This window comes from Tiliqua scincoides, chromosome 4 (assembly GCF_035046505.1).
Source record: "Tiliqua scincoides isolate rTilSci1 chromosome 4, rTilSci1.hap2, whole genome shotgun sequence".
Lineage (NCBI taxonomy): Eukaryota > Metazoa > Chordata > Lepidosauria > Squamata > Scincidae > Tiliqua > Tiliqua scincoides.
In genome coordinates, this window is record NC_089824.1 from 158,963,993 (window position 1) to 158,985,833 (window position 21,841).

The 21,841-nt window shown below is 41.3% G+C and overlaps 1 protein-coding gene across 6 annotated transcripts in view; it reads left to right on the forward strand.

Annotated features, from left to right (window-relative positions):
- Positions 1-21,841, forward strand: part of BEND5 (BEN domain containing 5) — a 1,022,542-nt gene that overhangs the window by 596,355 nt on the left and 404,346 nt on the right. For 4 of the 6 annotated variants that reach the window (XM_066625825.1, XM_066625829.1, XM_066625827.1 and 1 more), the window contains exons 3-6: positions 2,028-2,403; positions 12,048-12,196; positions 12,696-12,909; positions 20,245-20,435. The exons of 1 other annotated variant lie outside the window; for it this stretch is intronic. In XM_066625825.1, the coding sequence (XP_066481922.1) occupies positions 2,028-2,403; positions 12,048-12,196; positions 12,696-12,909; positions 20,245-20,402 (897 nt within the window). In that variant the 3' untranslated portion in view covers positions 20,403-20,435. Of the gene's footprint in view, positions 1-137; positions 288-2,027; positions 2,404-12,047; positions 12,197-12,695; positions 12,910-20,244; positions 20,436-21,841 lie in introns of those variants that run through there. One more of the 6 variants, XM_066625828.1, reaches the window with a different exon arrangement.

A 21,841-nucleotide genomic window follows, 5' to 3' on the forward strand; every position in this document is an offset into this window, starting at 1 on the left:
CTGCAAAGAGCCTATGTACTAGTACTGATAAACAAAGGAGGGAGAACAGGTAATGCTTTCTTGCAAAGACATTACCTCAGTAGGGACATGGCTAATTATTGCATAGTACATGATAGCAAGATAAATGGAAATACTTTTGCACAAATACAGCCGAATGAATCAAAACTTGGGCCTCTATAAGCAATTTTATCCATAAGCTAAATCTGAAAAGAATTTCACATTCCTATATCTAACCTTGTACATGATGCTTCCATAAACGCTGCAGTTCTATACAGACATACCTGGGGGTAAGTCCCATTGAACTTCATCAGGCTTACATCTTAATAGACATCCATAGGACTGCACTGTGTGTCATTACACTGTAATTTCTCCAAGCCATTTTGAGCGTGAAAGTTATAGCCACATATACCAATAGAGTGAAAGAATATTCTTTACATATTTGTCTTTAAATGTGTCCCTTAAGAAATACATGTGAGAAGTTAAAGGAAATAGATCCTTTCAAGAAATACAGGTGAAGTAGGCTCTAGTATGTATGCTAAAATGAATTTGTTAGGTTTAAAGGTGCCATAGGATGCTACTTTTTATTTTAATAAAGAGAACTGTTGAGCTCAAGGTCAATGAGGTGACTTGCCACCTAAACCCCCTGAGGAGAATATATTTCCCATGGTGGGAAAACACAATTTATGTGCCTGTTCCATAGAATATTTTGAATGTTATTTGAATAAAAAAGTAATGTTGTTGAAGAATGGTTTGATATCTAGAATAGTGGTTCTCAAACATTTTAGTACCAGGACCCACTTTTTAGAATGATAATCTGTCTGGGACCCACCAGAAGTGATATCATGGCCAGAAATGACATCATCAAACTTGAAGTGCAGTCATTGTGATACCAGAGCTAGCTGCTTTCCTGGGAATGCAGCAATAAGTTGGTTTATTTCTCAGCCATTTTCCAATAGAGAAGTGAATCAGAAAGGAAAAAAAAACAGCCTTGACACAAGCAAAATAACCACATAGCCCTCCCCCTTCCCAGCATCCATCTTCCCATATTTCCAGTGGCAGATGTGCTAGGTGTTACATGACTTCCTGAAATTGGCTTATGACGCACCTAGTGGGTTCCAAACCACAGTTTGAGAAACACTTGTCTAGAAAGTTTCTTGGTATTTGGTGTGAATAATAAATTTGATTCAAAGGGCGTTAATCCCAAAGCTCTATGCAGACTTAGATCATAAGTTGCTACCTCATTCTCTTCAACGTATGTGGATTCTTTAATTGCGTATGAAGAATTCCCACTGCTTGGTGTCCCCAAATTTTGGCCATGCTTGGTAGCTAGCTATAATTTGTTCTGGTCACCAAGTCTATTCAACTCCAAGCTGTGTTGGGGGCCTTTCCTTGTTGCCTTGAGCCTCTGGGAGGCTCAGAAAGTTGTGACATGATTTGGTGTTTTCTGAAGCTCAGAGTGAGGTCTGGGACACCTGACCCTTTTCACCGTTTTGGAGAAAAAAATGGACACTCTCGTTAAAAAAAAAATTGTGAATCACAATTTGGCAAATATGTTTGTGGTCACCTACTCATTGCGCACACAATGTTTCTTGTATTGTAGTCCTTGCCTCACTCCCGAATCGGCCTTTTTGGCCTTTTCAGCCACACTAGACGTTGTGCTAGAACCACCATTCAGAGCGCGATACCATAGTCTTTTGAGACTGAAGGTTGCCAACAAAGTCCTTGCTTGTGCTCTTGGATTAGTAAAACAATAGCTATATGTTTTGTATGTGAGTACGAATGTGTGCATTTTGGGGTCTTTGGTGCTCTATTTAATAAAGTACAGATGACTGGAAAATTTATGGAAACATTTATTCAACTGTTTGGTGCAGAATAAAAACCCTAAAAACTGTATTCTTACTTGATTTTCTAATGCACATTTTTCCAGTGGGGACTGTAGTGAACCCCTATTTTTGTTGACTGTAGAGCTTTATACGCTGCTTACATGTCTTGGGGGTATTAACACAATGTTTTGTTGTAATGCACAGAGACAAGATGGGAGGAAACAAAGTGAAGGCACACACAAAAGCATTGAAGCAGTTGTTGCACGCCTTGAAAAGCAAAATGGAATGAGTCTCAGTAGTAATTCCAGTCCTGAGGCAACATTTATGGAAACTTCAGAAAGGATGAACAATATGGACGATGCTGTAGTTCCCCGGGTTCTTTATGAAGAATTGCTAAGAAGCTATCAGCAGCAACAGGAGGAAATGAGACACATTCAACAAGAACTTGAGAGAACAAGGAGGCAGCTTGTTCAGCAAGCAAAAAAGCTGAAGGAGTATGGCACCTTAGTGTCGGAAATGAAAGAGCTCAGAGACTTGAACAGACGGCTACAGGATGTACTGCTTCTCAGACTAGGCAGTGGTAAGTGCTTAGATATATGTAGGATAAGGTCTAAAATGCCTTCATTTAATTTTAGTATAGAGTAACTGAAGTACTCAGAAAGGATCTAAATATGTATTTGTGTACTATTAAACATTCCACTATATTCTGTGCTGAAAATCCTGTGTATTAACGTCTTAAAATTTAGAATATTTATATACTGCCTTTCAACAAAAGTTCATAAAGTGGCATACATAATAAAAGAAATTAATGATGTCATTCCTTGTCACAGAGAGGCTCACAAAACAAAGACACAAGGGAAATACCTGCATCTCACCACTGAGAGGCACACTGTGCAGGGATGAATAGAGACAGTTTTTCTCTCTCTGCTAACATAAGAACATAAGCCCATCTAGTCCAGCTTCCTGTATCGCACAGCGGCCTACCAAATGCCCCAAATATAAGAGAACTCCATAAAAAGTGCCTCTTTATCTAGTTAGCAAAATGAATATTTTTGTCACTTTCTTAAAGCTGGTAGAATGAGATTGCATTGCATTTTCCAAAGGAGCATTGAATTCATAGAGCATTGAATTCATATGGCATTGTAGCGGTGGAAAAATCTTTCAGTCTCTCCCCTGTACTCCCTTGATGTCACCTGGTGACTACATCATTGTTAACCTCCACTTATTATAACCCTAGTCGAGTTCCTAGGGCATTGGCCACACTGGTTGGCCAGAAGCATATGTGTTGAAACTTAGAATTTTATAAGTGGTGCTTTGTTCTGTAATGCCTGATATTAAAGCCTAAGCAGTGGGACTTTTGGTGCAGTCCTATCCAGTCTCTGTACTGGTAGAGCACACACTCCACTGTCACAGGCTGTTGCAAACATAATGTAAAGTACATTGTGACAGTGCGTGTTTGCAGCACCAGCAAGACGGTTAGAGCTTTCCCATGGCACTAGTGCGAGGAACAGTGCCTGCCGGAGCAGGTGAACTCTGAGCAATGCAGGGGAAAGGGGTGTAATGGGGCGGGGGAAGATGGCAGCAAGGGGTGGGCAGATCGGGGCCAGAAGGGAATGGGATCGGAGGTGCCAATGCCTGCCATATCCTATCCTCCTTCCTGGGTTTGATCCGCCAACATGGATCAACTTGAACTTGAGCCAGCGATATTGCCAGCAGGCTGGGGCTTTCCCAGGGGCAAGGGGACAAATGTCCTTTTACCCTTAAAAGAGTTTCCACCTGCTAAATTCCCCCATGGGTTGTATCAGAAGCTGTGCTGGCACAGCTGTATTGCTGTGGGAGAATTTAGATAGGATTGGGCTGTTTGTGTTTGGTATATCCATCTCTCATTCCCACCTGAAATGCTTTGGCTTTCTGTGTTTGAGAGAGAGAGAGAGAGAGAGAGAGAGAGAAAGAAAGGGACGGAAGCATATGCCTTCTGTCCCTGTCAGTACATAAGAAAAGCCTGACTGGATCAGGCCAAAAACCTATCTAGTCCAGCCTCTGGTATCTCACAGTGGCCCACTAGATGCCTCGGGGAGCACACAAGACAACAAGAGACGTGCATTCTGAGGTAGCCTACTTCTAAAATCAGGATGTTGTACATACCTATCATGATTTGTAACCTGTGATGGACTTTTCCTCCAGAAATTTGTCCAATTGTCTTTTAAAAGCAACCAGGTGAGATGCCATCACCACATCCAGTGGCAAGGTGTTCCACAGACTAATTACATGCTGAGTAAAGAAATATTTTCTTTTGTCTGTCCTAACTCTCCCAACACTCAATTTTAGTGGATGTCCCCTGGTTCTGGTGTTGTGTGAAAGGGAAAAGAACATCTCCCTATCCACTTTATCCATCCATTGTATAATTTTGTATGTCTCAATCATGCCTGCCTCAAGCACCTTTTTCTAGACTGAAGAGTCTTAAATGCTGTAGCCTTTCCTTGAAAGGGAGGTGCCGCATCCTAGTAATCATTTTGTTCGCTCTCTTCTGCATGTTTTCCATTTCCACGATATCCTTTTTGAGATGTGGCAACAAGAACTGGATGCAGTATTCCAGGTCTGGCCTTACCATCGATTTGTACAGTGGTGTTATAATATTAGCTGTTTTATTCTTAATATCTTTTGTAATGATCCCAAGCATGGAATTGGCCTTCTTCACTGCTGCCGCATGTTAGGTCAACACTTTCATCGAGTTGTCCGCCAGCATCCCAGGATCCTTCTCCTGATCTATCACAGGTGGCTAAGAACTAATCAGCCTCTATGTTGAGTTTGGGGTTTTTGCCCCAATGTGCATTTCTTTACATTTACACATGTGTAAAGTACACTTCTGCACATTTAGAAGATCATGTTCTTTATATTCAGAAGGTCTCAGATTCAATCTTCGGTGTATTCAAGTTTCTTAAACAATTTTTGGATCAGGTAGCAGTCAATTGGAAGACCTATATTCCTAGAGAGCCACTGCTAGTCAGAGTGGGCATTACTGGCCTAGATGGAACAATGATCTGTTTCTGTGTGAAGCAGCTTCATGTTCATAGAAACAGTCATTAGGAGGGAAAGTTGAAGGATGGTTTGAGCAAGAAATTTCCTTTTTCATGGATCTTTTAGTTTCTGTGAAGAGGCATAGGAAGAGTAGGGAATGGAGTAAGCCTGACTGGTAAGGCCAGCCCTTTGGGGAGAAGAGAATGTGTTGTTTCCAAGCCCTACTGTAACATTTAGTTTGCTTTATGTTAGAACAGATCAACAGGGTAGTTACTAAGAGATTCAGAACCAGTTTGTATTGGCTTGCTTGGATATTCAGTTTTTTATTCTACTGATATACATAATCAAAGAACAAGCATATATCCAGTATTGCCTTGATTCTAATGACTTGTGTAGAAAGATGAACCTGTCCACTTGATGAAGTGTTCATTAACAGCAGTGCCCTGAGTATCCTCACCACTGGATGTTAGATGGATAGAGACTAAAGAATGGGACCTTTGGGACAAATTAAATTCTGGCCAGTTTGCCACAGTTCTATTATATGTGAAAATTTAATCATAATGTTATTGTATTTATACTTAATTAAGTTACATATGTTTGCCATCTTGGATGCATATACAGGCTGGGCCTCACTATTCCTATGGGTTCCCTTCCAAGCACTCACTTGGATGGCAAAAAAACAAATCAATTTAAAAAACAAAGTTTCTTTAAAAACTTAAAGTGATTTAAAAACGGCCTTGCTGACCTTTATGATATAAGATAAGAGTCATTAAGAAGACAATCCATTCATCAGTCCTCCTCCAAGCACTCACAAAGGCGCTTCATTCAGCCCCTCCCTTCACCAATGCAAGGTGATCACCTTTCTTTCACGTGCTCAGGGGGAAGGGTTGGGGTCGCCTGGAGAGTGAAGGATTGATGGATAGTCAGCCAGCTGCCCTCTCTCTCTCATTAACGAGGCTATTGTTAAAGGACTGTTCAGGTTTTTAAACTGATTTTAAAGGGATGCATTTTTTCCCTTCTCCAGGGATCAGCACATTCCTTCTCATTTGCAGTGGCCATTCATGTTGAGTCAAATCCGTGTACAAAAAATCCGTGTATAGCAAGGCTGGACTTGTAGTAGGAAGAATATAATAATTTCATAAAATAAAAAAGTTCAATCATTTAGGTAAAGGCTGCTTATACTTCAGAGCAGGGTAAAAATTACAGACATTGATCTTGTTTCTAGTCATTGATATTTGCAAGAATTTTCTGTTCTCCAAGTAAGCTGTAATCACTACTTCTCTTTATAGTTCCAAGCGGTTTATTTTCCTTGCATCTTTTCAGTGGATTCATATACTCTTTTATATCCAAAACCCATTTTCAAACTGATCACAAGAAACTTGTTGACCTACACTTCCTGCTGGAGTCCTAAGCAGTTGCCACAACATTTTGGATATGTGGATACATGCTCTTCAGTTCAATTTTCCTAACTCTACTAGTTTTCCTGTTCTCCGAGTCCATTTCTTAACTGTGTGTTTTCTGGGGTCACTTTTCCTTCTTGAAAGTTGGGACAGATCACTTTAACGTTGCTTTAACGTTCCCTTTCTGCAGGGAAATGTTGTGAAAAGGTTCTGATTAGTTCCTTCCAAGCATGTTAGTGTAATTACCTATTTAATATTCTTCTTCTTATTGCTCTTTGAGGGTTCATTTTGCTTCTTGAAGTGCAGAGATGGATAAATGGCTTCTCTGGCATTTCCCAAAACCGTGTGCATGGATTGTTTTAAAAAAGTATGGAAGTGTTAGATGATTTTCCTGTGACTAAGGACGCAATCCTAAACCACTTTCCAGCACTGACATAAGGGCAATGCAGATCCGAGGTAAGGGAACAAACATCCCCTTACTTTGAGGAGGCCTCAGTGATTCCCACCCAACTACAGGATGCAGCACACGTCCCAATGGCACCACTATGCCTGTACTGGAAAGTTGATTCAGATTTGGGCCTTAGATGAGCTTCTTAATATTGAAAGTATTGTAGGTCTATAGTTTGGCAAATTTGACTCCTTATTTGAACAGGTGTTTTTGTTGATTAATATAGTGTAATACAATAACATCATATGATATTTAGAGTAGAAATCTAGGATGTCATCCCAACTAGCACTTCTGCCAATGGGAACTTCCTCCTTGAATGGAAGCTTCCTCCATGAATGGAAAGAGCATACAACTTGTGAGGGAGGTTTTTGTATTCATGAAGGAAACTTTTGTTTGCAGATTGAACTCTCAATAGTGGAAGCACTAGTCAGGATGCTGTCCCTCTTCTTTAAATAAAACTGTAGTTCTATCAGATTTTTAGTTAGCTCCTTTTCTTTTTAGTCTTCATGCATCAAATTAAGCAAAACTGAATGATGGCATAACCTTTTTTAGGAGAAGGAACCATGAGCAGATTATTTATTCAATAGTTTTATACTGTTTTTCAGCTGATTGTCTGCCAAGGCAGCTTAGAATTAAGATTCACAAGGCATTGCAAGTTATATCAGGGATATGTGGAGGTGTTTTCTTTGAAAAATATTCTGAGTCCCACGAAGCCAAATTCATCATTCTGCACTGTCTGTAAAATCCTGCGCATATTCTTTTTTGATCTCTTAAATATAGTGTGGAGTGTGTTTACCACTTCAAATATGTTTGAAGCTTTTTTTCTTCCATTTTCTCTTCACCTCTTTGAAAGAAAAAAAATGTAGGCATTGCTGTTGTCTTTACAAACTGGAGCCCCTTGCTCCAGCATTGGGGGGCAGCAGCAGTAATTGGTGCCCGGGAAGAACAAAAACAAGAGGAGAGGCAGCAGCAATAGGGAACAAGAAAAACTGGACTAGTGATTTGTTTGAGAATAAAGAAATCAGAAGATTCTGTTGCCACTGAGGAAGAGCTATTCTTCTTGAACCTCATCAGGTGCAGGTACTTCAATATATTGAAGTGTTTTACAAGAAAAACATTACAATAAAAACACATGTTTTCTAGCACTGTGGAGGTTTGTTCCTATTTTTTTTTAGATTGCCCAGGAGAGCATGGCACAGCTGTGCTGCTGCTGGGAGACGAATTTCTAAAGATAAGTGACCTGCTGGAAAGCTCTTTCTCACTTGTCTTGCATAAGATGCTGTTTTACCTGCAGCAGCACAAATGTCCTTACTGCACAGCAGCTAAAACCATTCTGTAGCCTGTGGCTCTTGTATGTTGCTCTTAGACTGCCCACTCCCTGTTTTGGGGAAGTTGCCTATATCTCTGTAGCCCCTCCTCATCAGACTCAAAAGATTTTTTTTTAACTGATGAGGCATCCAGAATGAGAGATTAGAATTAAAGAGGAAATACATCGATTTTTTTTTTTTGCTGAAACGTGAATTTTCCTTCTTCAGCAGTCTTCAGGCTTGTGTTTGCTATGTTAAAATAATACTTTTTTTGTTAACTTACAGAAACCTCCCATAACTGCACAATTTATTTCTCGCTTATCAAAGCACAAAACCTACAAAGAGAGAGAAAAACTTTAAAAGTAAGCATGGTGCATGGCAAATTAGGTACGCAACACCAATTAGCAAAAAGTCAGTAAAAGGAATTGCATGTCTAATTCACAACATGCTGTGCTGTAAATGCAGCCCTTAGTAGTTTGTGAAATAACTGTGAAATTTAACTGGTTGGAAAAGGCTTTGACTTTGGAATGAAAACTATCCAGTGGCTCAGAACACAAACAATGCATTTTAATGCTTTATGTCTCCTCAGTAATGGAACCTTGTGTTTTGCAGTACTTCCTGGACTGCTGTCATGGCAGAGTATGTCAGTTGTAGTACTTTAGAAAGATTCGTAATGTCACATGTACAAATATGTAGAGTATCAGTAAACAGCAAAATAGCATGAGGTTTTCCACTGAAATAACCTTTTCATTCTACAAATAAATCAGTTCTGCATTTTTTTTAAAACCACTAAATTCTTTTCCAATGCTGCAGAAATGGTATGTAGCTAAGAATAATGCTGTTGTATAATCTCTCTGTTAGGACAGAAATAAGTTCTGCTAGTCCATTCAATTTTCAGGTTCTGCAGTTGTGGATTTATTTCTGTGGTAGTGGTAAGATATTTGTTATTCACAGCTGATATGCCTCCCACCCTGTTGGATAAGGTTGGAAGGTTGGAACACCCCATCTAGGCTATGGAATGTGTGTTTCTCTCATGTTGCCAGGGAATATTCCACACATTAGATAGCAGTAAGCAGCTTACATAAGGAGCCAGGTAGAATGTCTCCATGGAAGATGCCGCTGTATTGGAGAGCTTTTGGTCACAATGCAGACTCAAGGATTGTCCTGTCAACCTTGAGTTGCTTTGAAGGCAAAAGGAAACTTGGTCCTTCTTTTACCTATGAAGCAAATGGATATGAGAGAGACAAAGTGAACTTGAAGACAGCCTATCACTTACTGCATCTCTGAGCCTAGTTCCCTGCCTCCTCCAGGGTCACTTAGAGGTGAAGGGAAGGTTTGATCTTCCTTGCTTCTGACCACAGGGTCTGATCCTGAGGCACATGGCATGGTATTTGTGGGGTGGGTGGAATGCAGGGAATGTAACAGTGTTCCCTACAGTCTACTCATTCAACTTGCCTTAGCTATTTGCAGTCATCTCTTTCACTTCCTCCAGAGCCTGGGAGGGAGTACGTTCCACAGTACCAGTATTGCTGGCCATGTTAACAAGGATTTAAAGAGTCCTCTAGAAGCCCCTTAGGTTCCCAAGAGAGGAAGTTTTGGCAAGGCTAGAGAGAGGAGGTGTGTGGGGGAGGGTGGAGGATAGGGAGCAAGAAGGGAAAAAAATGGGGAGAGACCAGGATTGAGATGAATAGAAAGCATTATAAGGAAGAGAAAATTAAGACAGCTGATCCTCCTCCCTCTGTGGTACCTCTCAAGCTTACATTGTATCCCACATGTAATCCAACATTCTCTTTCTTAGTTGTGCTTTGGTGTATGGAAGGCAGGCAGCTGACTGGAAAAAGGGAAACAATTGTTTCTGTTTCCTGCTCCCCTCCATACTTCCAGGTTATGAGCTAGCTTTGAGGATAATTCTTCCTACCCCCCCAAGACAGCTCCAAATTCAGCAGTGTATGATTACGCGTGTCTTGGACTTCACACCCTTCCCTACCAATAAGTTGTGTGCGAGCGGGAGAAATGAAAATCAGTTCTTTGCTGTCCCCCCACACCCATTCATCATCCTGATTCTCTCCTGTGTTCATCAGGATACAGAAGCTGCTGTGTTTGTGGGTGTTGAGTAGAAATGCAAAGGCCTGGGATAAAATTGAGTAAAATTCTTTTTAATAATGTGGCCTAAAACAGAAATTGCAAGGAAAAAAATCACCTCTTATGAAATACTCAGTTTTACAGAATAAGGATTTGCAGAAAGAACCACTTCTTAAATAGTTTTAAAATACCATTGCAGTTTATTTTGTGCTGCTGCTTTTAGAACCTAGATTTGGAGGTGATAATGTTAGTGGTGATTTCTAAACAAGCAACTCTCTTAGGACTTAACATTGGCAGTGTACTTTCAGAAGTTGCAGAATATAGAACATCTTTGACATAGGCATAGAATCATAGAGTTGGAAGGGACCTACCTGATCATCAAGTCCACCTTACAGTAGCATCAGGTCTGCAGGTATTTGATTCAGCAATGCAATTTGGAGCAAACAGGTAGTTTTTGCAAGTTGTGGGAAGACCAGTATGCTAGAGGTGGTGGGAAATGGTGATTCCCCTGTGCCCTGCAACTTCTCATCCATGTCAATACCATGTGTTGAGTGGTTTGGTCTTCAGGTCCATCCTGTTTCTCTCTTGCTCAGCAAATGTTGAGAGATTGCCAGTTCCGCCCATTAACTTGGTTTTGGTAGTGTTCTGCAGTTAAAAGTGAAAGGCTGTATCGATAACATGATCTACTGTGCAAAAATAATACCACTGGAGAGATTTTTTCCCCCATTTGATAGTGTCTTCTGTTCAGTGATACTGGCTATATATGGAGGCCGTCAGGCAACATTCACTTGAGCAGTTCAAAGTTGCCATGTAATAAAGATTTAGATTTGTCCAATGAGTATAGCTCCTGCCTAGTGGGCATAATCATTTTGGGTACAGACGTGGTCAGGCTGAGGTTCGTCAAAGAACTTATTTTTCCCCCAGGATAGCAGCACTTACGTTTTATGTAATCTCTACATAAACTTGCTGTGTTAGAGGAAAACAAAAATCCGAACTTCAGTGTGCAGATCCAGGTCTGGTATTTTAGTTATCCTACAGGCTATTGGAGCCCTATGGAGCTATGGAGGGGCTAGCAAGCCTCCTGGACCCTCCTGGAGGCCACTGTAACCCCCAGGTAAGTAAAAAAAGCCCCTGGATCTCTGTGGTGCTGTGATTACTGTGGTACTTTTAGGGCAACACTTAGCCCCCAACACTTAGCTTGCTCCCAAAGTCCAAGTTGGAATTTGGGAATCATTGATTGTCCTTTAACTGAAGTTCAGTAGCCATATCTTGCAATGGCTTTCTTACTGGTGGAATTGCATGTGGCTGATCTTATAGCTTAATGTGGATTTCAGAATTCTGCAATTTATTGTACAATACAATGGCAAAATTGAATTCTCCTTTTGAAGAACCTTCTATAGCTATAATTGAAATTATCAAGTTCAGATTGTAGAATCTGTGTATTGACTGACTTCTTAAATTGCTCTGTGGTTTAAAAGATGGTAACAGATAAAATATTTGCCTTCCTTTTAGAAACTTCACACATCTTCTGAACTATCTTCCATTTATGAAACAATTATTTTAATGCTTTACAAACATTCTAGCTGACATTTCAGGAAATTGGTAATTGAATTTGTATCTAACCTTGTGCTAGATCTAGCATTCCTTTGCATGCACAATCTCTTTACAAATTATCACTAGTATTTATGTGTTTTGAAGAGTGCTATGTAAAATTATCCCTATTTAACTGTAGCACCTCACCAAACCATAGTTATAAGAGTTGTTGTCAGGTTTTGAACATAATAAGGGCTAGAGAGGTGTTGACTTTGTGTTTAATTTGGGTTACATGTTTTGGGAGATAGGGTTTTTGCTAGATGCGTTTTTTACATAGTTGTAATGTACATATGCCAAATTGGCAAGTAGAATCAGTTCAATTTGTTTAAGTTAATGTGGTTTTGTATAGTCAAATTTTGTTTTCTGAACTACCTAGGTCCTGCTATAGAACTTGAAAAAATTAAGCCGGAATCTGTTGAACCTGAGCCTGAAGTACAGAAGACATTCAGTGAGGAAGCAAACACATCCACCTATTATCCTGCTGCTGTTCCAGTAATGGACAAATACATTCTTGAGAACGGAAAGGTAATTTAGCGAGGCTCCTCCTTAAGTATTCTTCAAGTGGAATTAAGGTGGATTTCATTCCACTCTCCTCATGTTAAGGGACTTTATACAGTCCTGATAAAATGGGAACTTAGACTACTTAGACAGTGGTATGTCAGGAATCTTGGAAGTAGCTCAGAACTCTTCTGTTACTCACAAATAGCCATGGGCTCACAAGTCCTCAGAGATTACTGTTTTCAGCCTAGTGGAGCTTTTCATGGTGGTTTACACCTGTCAGTCTCTGGAGCAACCTACTTTCACATTGCAGGCATTTGTACAAATGTAGAATTCAAATTGAATCTAATCTTTCATTGTTTTAACTTTTGAGATGTTACTGACAAACATGAGCCATTTTTTAAAAATAGTGGTTAGTTCATTAGTCATAAAAAGACAAAACAAACCTCTTAATTACATTATCAGACTGATTTCCGATGCTCTGAGCTAATTGTAAACTGACTCCTGTTTTGTTTTTACGCTTCAGGTTCATCTTGGCAGTGGCATCTGGGTAGATGAGGAGAAATGGCACCAACTGCAAGTAACGCAAGGAGATTCAAAGTATACAAAAAACTTAGCGGTTATGATCTGGGGGACAGATGTTCTTAAGAACAGAAGTGTCACCGGAGTTGCAACCAAAAAAAAGAAAGACGCCATTCCCAAACCACCTCTGTCACCTCACAAATTAAGCATTGTCAGAGGTAGGTTGTTTGGAACATATAATGTTTTGTTACTAAGATGGAAGCGTTTTTTTCCTTCTCTCTTCTGTTAAATTGTCCAGTCAAACCCACTATTAGCAGCTTAGCTGAACAGCACATTCACTGAGGCTTTGTTCAGAGCATGCTATCTAGCAAAAATTAAAGTATCCTTAAGGCATTATCAGTTTGTAGATATAAAGCCTTCTGCTCCTCCAATCTCCAAATTTTCATTCATAATGCAGACGAGGGATCTACAGTCCATTTGTAAAAGGAAAGTAGACATGTAAAGGCCATTTGATAACTAAAAAGGAATTGGTATACCTAATCTGGCATTTGAACGAAAAGTCTTGTGTCTGAAAATAAAATGAGTATGAAAGTTTCTTTGATAGCACCTTTATAAATGGTGCTAAGAGAGTGTGTTACTAATTCTCTGTTTAAATTGAGGAACCATGATTCAGAAATCCTTCAGATTTGGGTATGTTTGAGAGAACATTAATTAAGCAGTTAACATTCATTGAAATAAAGTCAATTTCACTAGGATTTGAGTATAACGACTGTTCTCTGAATTAGCTATTTTATGGATGTGCCTTCAACCACGCTTAACTGCTAAATCCTATGAACCACTTACAGCAGCAGATCTAGAAATATGCTACTGTAAGTCACCTTGCAATGGCACAAACTCCATGTAACTGTTGAATTCTATAGAGCTGTTGACAGAGGCAGCCAGAGGTTCACTGTGCATTTCAGAACTGTCAGATAATCTGTGTTGGAAGCATCAGGGCAGGGACTGCGCTGAACAAGGGGCAGCACAAGAGGGGCTGGATCTTGGCAGCAGTTGCACACATCAGATCCTATCTCCTTTCCTGACCTGGACCCACTTTCTTCCTTTCTTGGGACTTGCACAGATAGATGGCATATGTCTGAGGAGACCCATTGGCAACCAGGCAACTTACGAGAGGTAATTGAAAAACCCTCTTTACTTACCTTCTGGTAAATAGTGCTACTTACCTCTTACTAGCTGTCTGATTGCACACCCATCATAGCATGTGGTGCAGGCTGTGTTGGTGGCACTGCATAATATAGACTGGTGGAGCGTAGGATTGGGCTATTAATTATTATATGCAAACCTTGTTATGAAGTATCATGCCTTGATATGCACATGCACTCTATGCATTAGGAAGATATTACCACAAAACTTTGTTTACTCAAGCATCTCTCCATGTAACTCAGCCTTTAATCCTGGATCCGAGACCATCAGAAAATCCTGCTGGAAATAAGATGGCAAAGCCCAGTATTGCTGAATTCCAATGAAAACCAGTAATAACTCATTGCTCTGTGTGGATTTCTGCTTTTTTGTTCTAACATTTATTGCTCTGGTTCTAGGCACGGGAGGTACTTTTGCCTTGATCCCAATTTGTCTGTCAGTGTTAAATTAGAAAACCATTTTTAGCTACAAGTTCTTTTTCCCCTTCCAGCTCTTTAAATCTCATATTAATGCATATTGGCATCAACCCTTTCAGTTTAACTAGGATTTTAATACATTTTTCAATGTCCAATAATTTTTGCATTTCAGAATAAGAGCTCATAAAATCTATCTTTGAGGTGGTTTTTATTTTTATTCTCTGTTCCTGGAATAGCTTCCTTAAAATACATCTTTAAATGGAAGAGATGGGCCTTAATGGGGCTAATATCTCTTGCTGTTTAGTAGTCCCTATTGTATAGTTTATTTTAAGGAAGTTATTAAAAAGTATGGTATGCAAACATTGTAAACCCTGTCACTGAAAAATCGCCTCTTATAAAACTTCTGAAAGGTGTCAGAAGGAACTACAAAGGATGTAGAATAGTTAATTGTCATAACTTTAATATGGTGCATTAACAGTGCTATAAAACTTGTTAATTAAATGAATCTCTATGGTTTTCTGCCATATGAAGCAATAAACAGCTGCTGAAAAAGATTACTGAGCAAAGCAGAAGTTCTTTAATCAGTTTGGAAGACGTTTATTAGTATAAGCAGCAATAGCCAGCAGCCACGGTAGCTTCTTCCATAGTAGCAAAGGCACTGCATATCAAAATATAGTACATTATGTGCAGGTAGTCCCTGACTAAAGGATGCCTGACTTATGGATGTCCTGAGTTAATAGGCAGTCACCTCTGCACTTTTTCTGAGGCATGCTCTGTTCGGCTTGAGCTTTTGCCTCTGCATGAATATTGAGCTGTGAAGAGAACATAAGAACAGCCCCACTGGATCAGGCCATAGGCCCATCTAGTCCAGCTTCCTGTATCTCACAGCGGCCCACCAAATGCCCCAGGGAGCACACCAGATAACAAGAGACCTCATCCTGGTGCCCTCCCCTACATCTGGCATTCTGACTTAACCCATTTCTAAAATCAGGAGGTTGCGCATACACATCATGGCTTGTACCCCATAATGGATTTTTCCTCCAGAAACTTGTCCAATCCCCTTTTAAAGGCGTCTAGGCTAGACGCCAGCACCACATCCTGTGGCAAGGAGTTCCACAGACCGACCACACGCTGAGTAAAGAAATATTTTCTTTTGTCTGTCCTAACCCGCCCAACACTCAATTTGAGTGGATGTCCCCTGGTTCTGGTATTATGTGAGAGTGTAAAGAGCATCTCCCTATCCACTCTGTCCATTCCCTGCATAATTTTGTATGTCTCAATCATGTCCCCCCTCAAGCGTCTCTTTTCTAGGCTGAAGAGGCCCAAACGCCGTAGCCTTTCCTCATAAGGAAGGTGCCCCAGCCCCGTAATCATCTTAGTCGCTCTCTTTTGCACCTTTTCCATTTCCACTATGTCTTTTTTGAGATGCGGCGACCAGAACTGGACACAATACTCCAGGTGTGGCCTTACCATCGATTTGTACAACGGCATTATAATACTAGCCGTTTTGTTCTCAATACCCTTCCTAATGATCCCAAGCATAGAATTGGCCTTCTTCACTGCCGCCGCACATTGGGTCGACACTTTCATCGACCTGTCCACCACCACCCCAAGATCTCTCTCCTGATCTGTCACACACAGCTCAGAACCCATCAGCCTATATCTAAAGTTTTGATTTTTTGCCCCAATGTGCATGACTTTACACTTACTGACATTGAAGCGCATCTGCCATTTTGCTGCCCATTCTGCCAGTCTGGAGAGATCCTTCTGGAGCTCCTCACAATCACTTCTGGTCTTTACCACTCGGAAGAGTTTGGTGTCGTCTGCAAACTTAGCTACTTCACTGCTCAACCCTGTCTCCAGGTCATTTATGAAGAGGTTGAAAAGCACCGGTCCCAGGACAGATCCTTGGGGCACACTGCTTTTCACCTCTCTCCATTGTGAAAATTGCCCATTGACACCCACTCTCTGCTTCCTGGCCTCCAACCAGTTCTCAATCCACGAGAGGACCTGTCCTCTAATTCCCTGATTGTAGAGTTTTTTCAGTAGCCTTTGGTGAGGGACCGTGTCAAACGCCTTCTGAAAGTCCAGATATATAATGTCCACGGGTTCTCCCGCATCCACATGCCTGTTGACCTTTTCAAAGAATTCTATAAGGTTCGTGAGGCATGACTTACCCTTACAGAAGCCATGCTGACTCTCCCTCAGCAAGGCCTGTTCGTCTATGTGTTTTGAGATCCTATCTTTGATGAGGCATTCCACCATCTTACCCGGTATGGATGTTAGGCTGACCGGCCTATAGTTTCTTGGGTCCCCCCTCTTTCCCTTTTTAAAAATAGGCGTGGCATTTGCTATCCTCCAATCTTCTGGCACCGTGGCCGTTTTGAGGGACAAGTTGCATACCTTAGTCAAGAGATCTGCAACTTCATTCTTCAATTCCTTAATAACCCTTGGGTGGATGCCATCAGGGCCCGGTGACTTATTGATCTTTAATTTATCAGTGAGGTCTGAAACATCTTCTCTTTTAACCTCTATCTGACTTAACTCCTCGGTTAGGAGGGGCCGTTCGGGCAGCGGTATCTGCCCGAGGTCTTCTGCTGTGAAGACAGATGCAAAGAACTCATTTAATTTCTCTGCCATCTCTAAGTCTCCTTTTATCTCCCCTTTCCTTCCCTCACCATCCAGAGGGCCAACCGCTTCTCTGGCGGGTTTCCTGCTTCTAACATATTTGAAGAAGCTTTTATTATTCCCCTTAATGTTGCTGGCCATGCGTTCCTCATAGTCTCTCTTGGCCTCCCATATCACCTTCTTACATTTCTTTTGCCACAGTTTATGTTCCTTTTTATTCTCCTCATTAGGGCAAGACTTCCATTTACGGAAGGAAGCTTCCTTGCCCTTCACAGCCTCTCTAACTTGGCTGGTTAGCCATGCGGGCACCCTCCTGGATTTAGTGGAACCCTTCTTTCTTTGCGGTATACACCTCTGCTGGGCCTCTATTACTGTTATTTTAAGCAGCCTCCATGCACTCTGGAGAGATTGGACTCTTTTTACCCTCCCTTTCAACCTCCTTCTAACCAGCCTCCTCATTTGAGGGAAGTCCGCCCGTCGGAAGTCAAGGGTTTTTGTTAGAGATTTGCCTGGTATTCTTCCCCCAACGTGCACGTCAAAACGGATCGCAGCATGATCACTGTTCCCCAATGGCTCAGTAACGTTTACATCTCTAACCAGGTCCTGCGTACCGCACAATATTAAATCCAGAGTCACCTGTCCTCTGGTGGACTCCGTGACTAGCTGATCTAAGCCACAGTCATTTAGCACATCAGGAAATCCGGTTTCCTTATCGTGACCAGAACACAAATTGACCCAGTCAATATGAGGATAATTGAAGTCCCCCATGATTACAACCTTGTCCCTCCTTGTCACCTCCCTGATCTGTTTCCTCATTTCAAGGTCCCCATCAGATTTCTGGTCTGGAGGACGATAGCACGCCCCCAGTATTACATCGCTGCACAAGCCTGGTAATTTAACCCACAGAGATTCTACGGTGGAGTCGGACCCACCTTCAGTCTCTACTTTGCTGGATTCTATCCCTTCCTTAACATAAACGGCCACCCCACCTCCAACACGCACCTGCCTGTCCCTCCTGTAGAGTTTATAGCCCGGGATTGTGGTATCCCACTGATTCTCCGCATTCCACCAGGTTTCCGTTATGCCCACTATGTCAATGTTTTCCCTTGTTACCAGACATTCCAGTTCTCCCACCTTTGCTCGTAGACTTCGGGCATTCGCATAAAAGCATTTATACACGGAATGCCCCAGGATGGGCTGCTTATTTGCTCCTTTGTCCCCGCATCCTCTCATTGTGCCAAACCGTCTATCACATCCCATCACCCTACCTTTCCCAATTTCTTCTCCTACCCTGCCTTTGTCTTGTTGTTCTCTAACCTCCCCATCCTCATCCCATAATAATATAATAATAATAAATCTTTATTTTTATCCCGCCCTTCTCCCTAACGGGACCCAGGGCGGCTATAGGGATGAGGAGTCCCAAACCGGATGCCCCTCGGCTCCTGTCGGCCTTCCCCCAAAGAGAGCCAGCCAGTTCTTCTTTTCTCAGTGCTTTCATGCATGTGTGGTCCATCCAACCCTGTGCTGTCACTCCTAAGTGATAGTGCTGTTCCAACTTAGAAAGGTTCCAACTTCCAGACAACTTCTGTTCCAGCATCCGGAATAGAACCTGTACACAAGCTGGGGACTAACATGAATTTTGGTCTATGGACCTAAAGTAATGAGACATAGCCCATTAGGCCATGTTTAAATAACCAGGCTATATGCTCTCCACAGGTTTCTTCTATCTAGAGTCTGGATCAAGCATTAATATAGGTTTTATTTCTTCAGTTTACCTTTTCTTTCAATTTTCTTTTACTATTTTCTTTTGTTTTACTATTCTTATCCCTGATAGTAGAGTTGCAACCACTTGGAGAAAAGAGGGAGCTTTTTTAATCACACTCTTTTGCATGCATCCCTTCTTCAGTGGGAGTTAGGTTAATCAACAGAGAGCCCAATCCTAGCTCCCCCTCCCCCACTGGTGCAGCCATGCTGAAAGCAAGCGCTCTGTATCCAGTGGCGGGGGGGGGGGTGGTGGTGGTGGAGGAGTATCAGGAGGCTCCGGAAGGGAAAGCAGATTTAAATCCCCTTACCCTCCCTGTAAGCCTCCTACTCTTCAATGCAATTTTGGTGGTGCAAGTCCAAGGAGTGGAAGGGGGTGGGAAGGCTACAGAAAAAACAGATAAGGTCAGGCATGTGCCATTACCATCTGATCTACCTCCTACTGCAGCACCCCCCCTCCCCACCTCATTTTGCCCTCTTCCTATTCCCACTACTGCCTTACCTGTAACAGCTTCAGTGACAGATCAGGACCACTGCCACCTCATGCAGCAGTGCTCTCAAAATGGCTGCTAGTGGAACAATCCATGCTTTGCCGGCAGCCATCTTGCGAGAGCAGAAGTGTCTTTGGCTGTTGTAAAGCACTGAATGGAATAGTGTTAGTCTTACTTCAGGCTCCATTTTTGCTTGCTTGCTTGCACAGCTGCACAAAAATCCACCAGAAGGGGTTCCAGAATTCTTGGTTCGTCATGGTGATTAACTCATGGAAAAGTTTTTTCTCTCCTTCTTGCTGGTCAGTTCACTTGTGTGATTTAGGGCACAATTCTAACCAATTGTCCAGCACCAAGGTAAAGGCAATGCAGCCCCGAAGTAAGGGAACAACCTTTTTCTTATCTTAAGGAGGCCTCCATGACTGCCCCATGCCCATTGGCACAACTGTGTCAGTGCTGGAAAGTTGGTTAGGATTGCGCTCTTAGACAGTCACAGTTTGTGATTGCCCTGCAGCAGCAAAGGCAGATAACAAGACTACAGATCCCCCCCCCCCAAAGAATGATGAATAATGTGAACAAGTGAAAATGTCTGAGTTTGACCTGGAGAGAACTTCAGACATAGGAAATGTAAACTTGTGCTTGGTCAAGGAATGCTACGTGTATGTTCCGTTGATCTTAATGGGGCTTAACTGTGAGACTGGACTTTGGTTTATAGCTCAGATCCATAGTCCAGTTTAAACGGAGTGGCTTGTGATTCAAAATGACAGTCAAAGATATTTTGTTTTGCAGAGTTAAATTTTAACTGAAAAATAGTGTCAGTTACTTATAATTTATTCATAATCCAGAATTACATGTGCAAAATTTGCTTTCATACAGAAATTTTTGATCAGTTTCCTGTACAGCAGTTCCCCTTTGCATTCATGATCACTCTTTAAATTTTGTTGACAAACTGTTGCTCCCAAGTTGTCTCCTGCCTGTGTCTTTTACCTTGTTGAATCATGCCTGGCGTATTCTAAATTTGCTGAAGTGCCATTCTGAATGCTATTTCTCTTCGTTCCAGAATGCCTGTATGACAGGATAGCACAAGAAACTGTGGATGAAACTGAAATTGCACAGAGACTCTCCAAAGTCAACAAGTATATTTGTGAAAAAATCATGGATATCAATAAATCATGTAAAAATGAAGAAAGGAGAGAAGCAAAATACAATTTGCAATAAATTTTGGATTTTTAATAAAGTGTTAGTGTTTTACTCTGGTGCTGGTCTTGATTTTCGTGGCGTTCAGATGTTCATGCTGAGGGGGAAAAGCCAACATTTTTGGCAATTATGATGACTTATTGGCTTAGTTTGAAAGTGTTTTGAGAAATGACATTAGTCTCCTCTGCTTTTAGTGGAAATTGAAGTTTTTCCCTAGAAAATGAAATAGCATGATATTTTCTAGCTGTCCCAAGGGAAGTGATATTCTGTAATTCAGCCTATAGCTCAAAATTTTGCAAATTCAAGACTTGCAGTATAATCCTATGCATGCCTATCTATTCAGAAGTAAGCCCCATTGAATTCAATGGGCCTTACTCTCAGGTAAGTGTACATAGGATTACAGCCCTATAGAGCTACGTTATCATTCTTTTTATAGTTACTGGATTGCTTTACAGGTTGTCTGTGTACCATATGAATCTGTGGAATAAGGATGAACCACCCAAAGACGATTTCATTGTACTTCACAAACAGCTTTTAATTTTCATGCTTTTTGATAGCATTTTTTTTAGAATATAAATTGTTTACTTGAGATTTATGCAGGATGTTATCTCCCCTTTTGCTTGACCTAGCATGCCTCCTTCCTTTCTTTGGTCTTAATGCTGGCTACATAACTGGCACAGGTCTGAGGAAACCCATTGCTGACCGGAAAACCAATCAAGAGGTAAGAAAAATTTGTTTTACTGACCTCTTGTTGGCCTTCTCCCTCCCCCTCCCCCCCATTGCATGCAGGACATGCTTAATTGGCCTGACTGCATGCTGTGCAGTGGCAGGAGATAGGATTGGGCTGTTGGGTTTTAATAAAACAATCTGTTAACAACCTATTTCTGCCCAGCCCACAGGTGTACACATTTGATCCCTGTTGCGTATATGCAATGTTGAGCAGAAATTACTTAAGCAAGTGAAGGATTGATAGATTGCACTTTTGTTCCAGACATATCGCAACCTCCTTTTGTTTTTAGCAAAAAATAGTTGGTAAAAGCATATAAGTGCCAAGTGTGATGTGAGAATACCTTGTTTTAATGTCTCATTTTAAATATCTTTTAGATGAATGTCTATACATTTGGGCATTATAAAATTCATATCCCAGTTCTCACTCTACTTAACCCTAAATTATAATTCCTAGAAAATATGAACACCAGGCACAGTTTAAGCATATTGTTGAAGAATGGAAACTCTGCTCCTTCAGTGAGAGGAGGTTTCTGATATGTCTGCATCTACAGTTGCTGCCATTCCGGTGCCAACAGCCAGCTCACCCACTGAAGAATGTTTCTGTCAACTAGATGGCGTAATCCGGTTCATTTTCAAATGCTGAATGTTTATTCTGGCTGCTGTTAGCTGATAGTCTGGCTGTTTAACTTCTCAGCTTGCATTTCCTGTTAAATAAAAATCCATTACAGTTT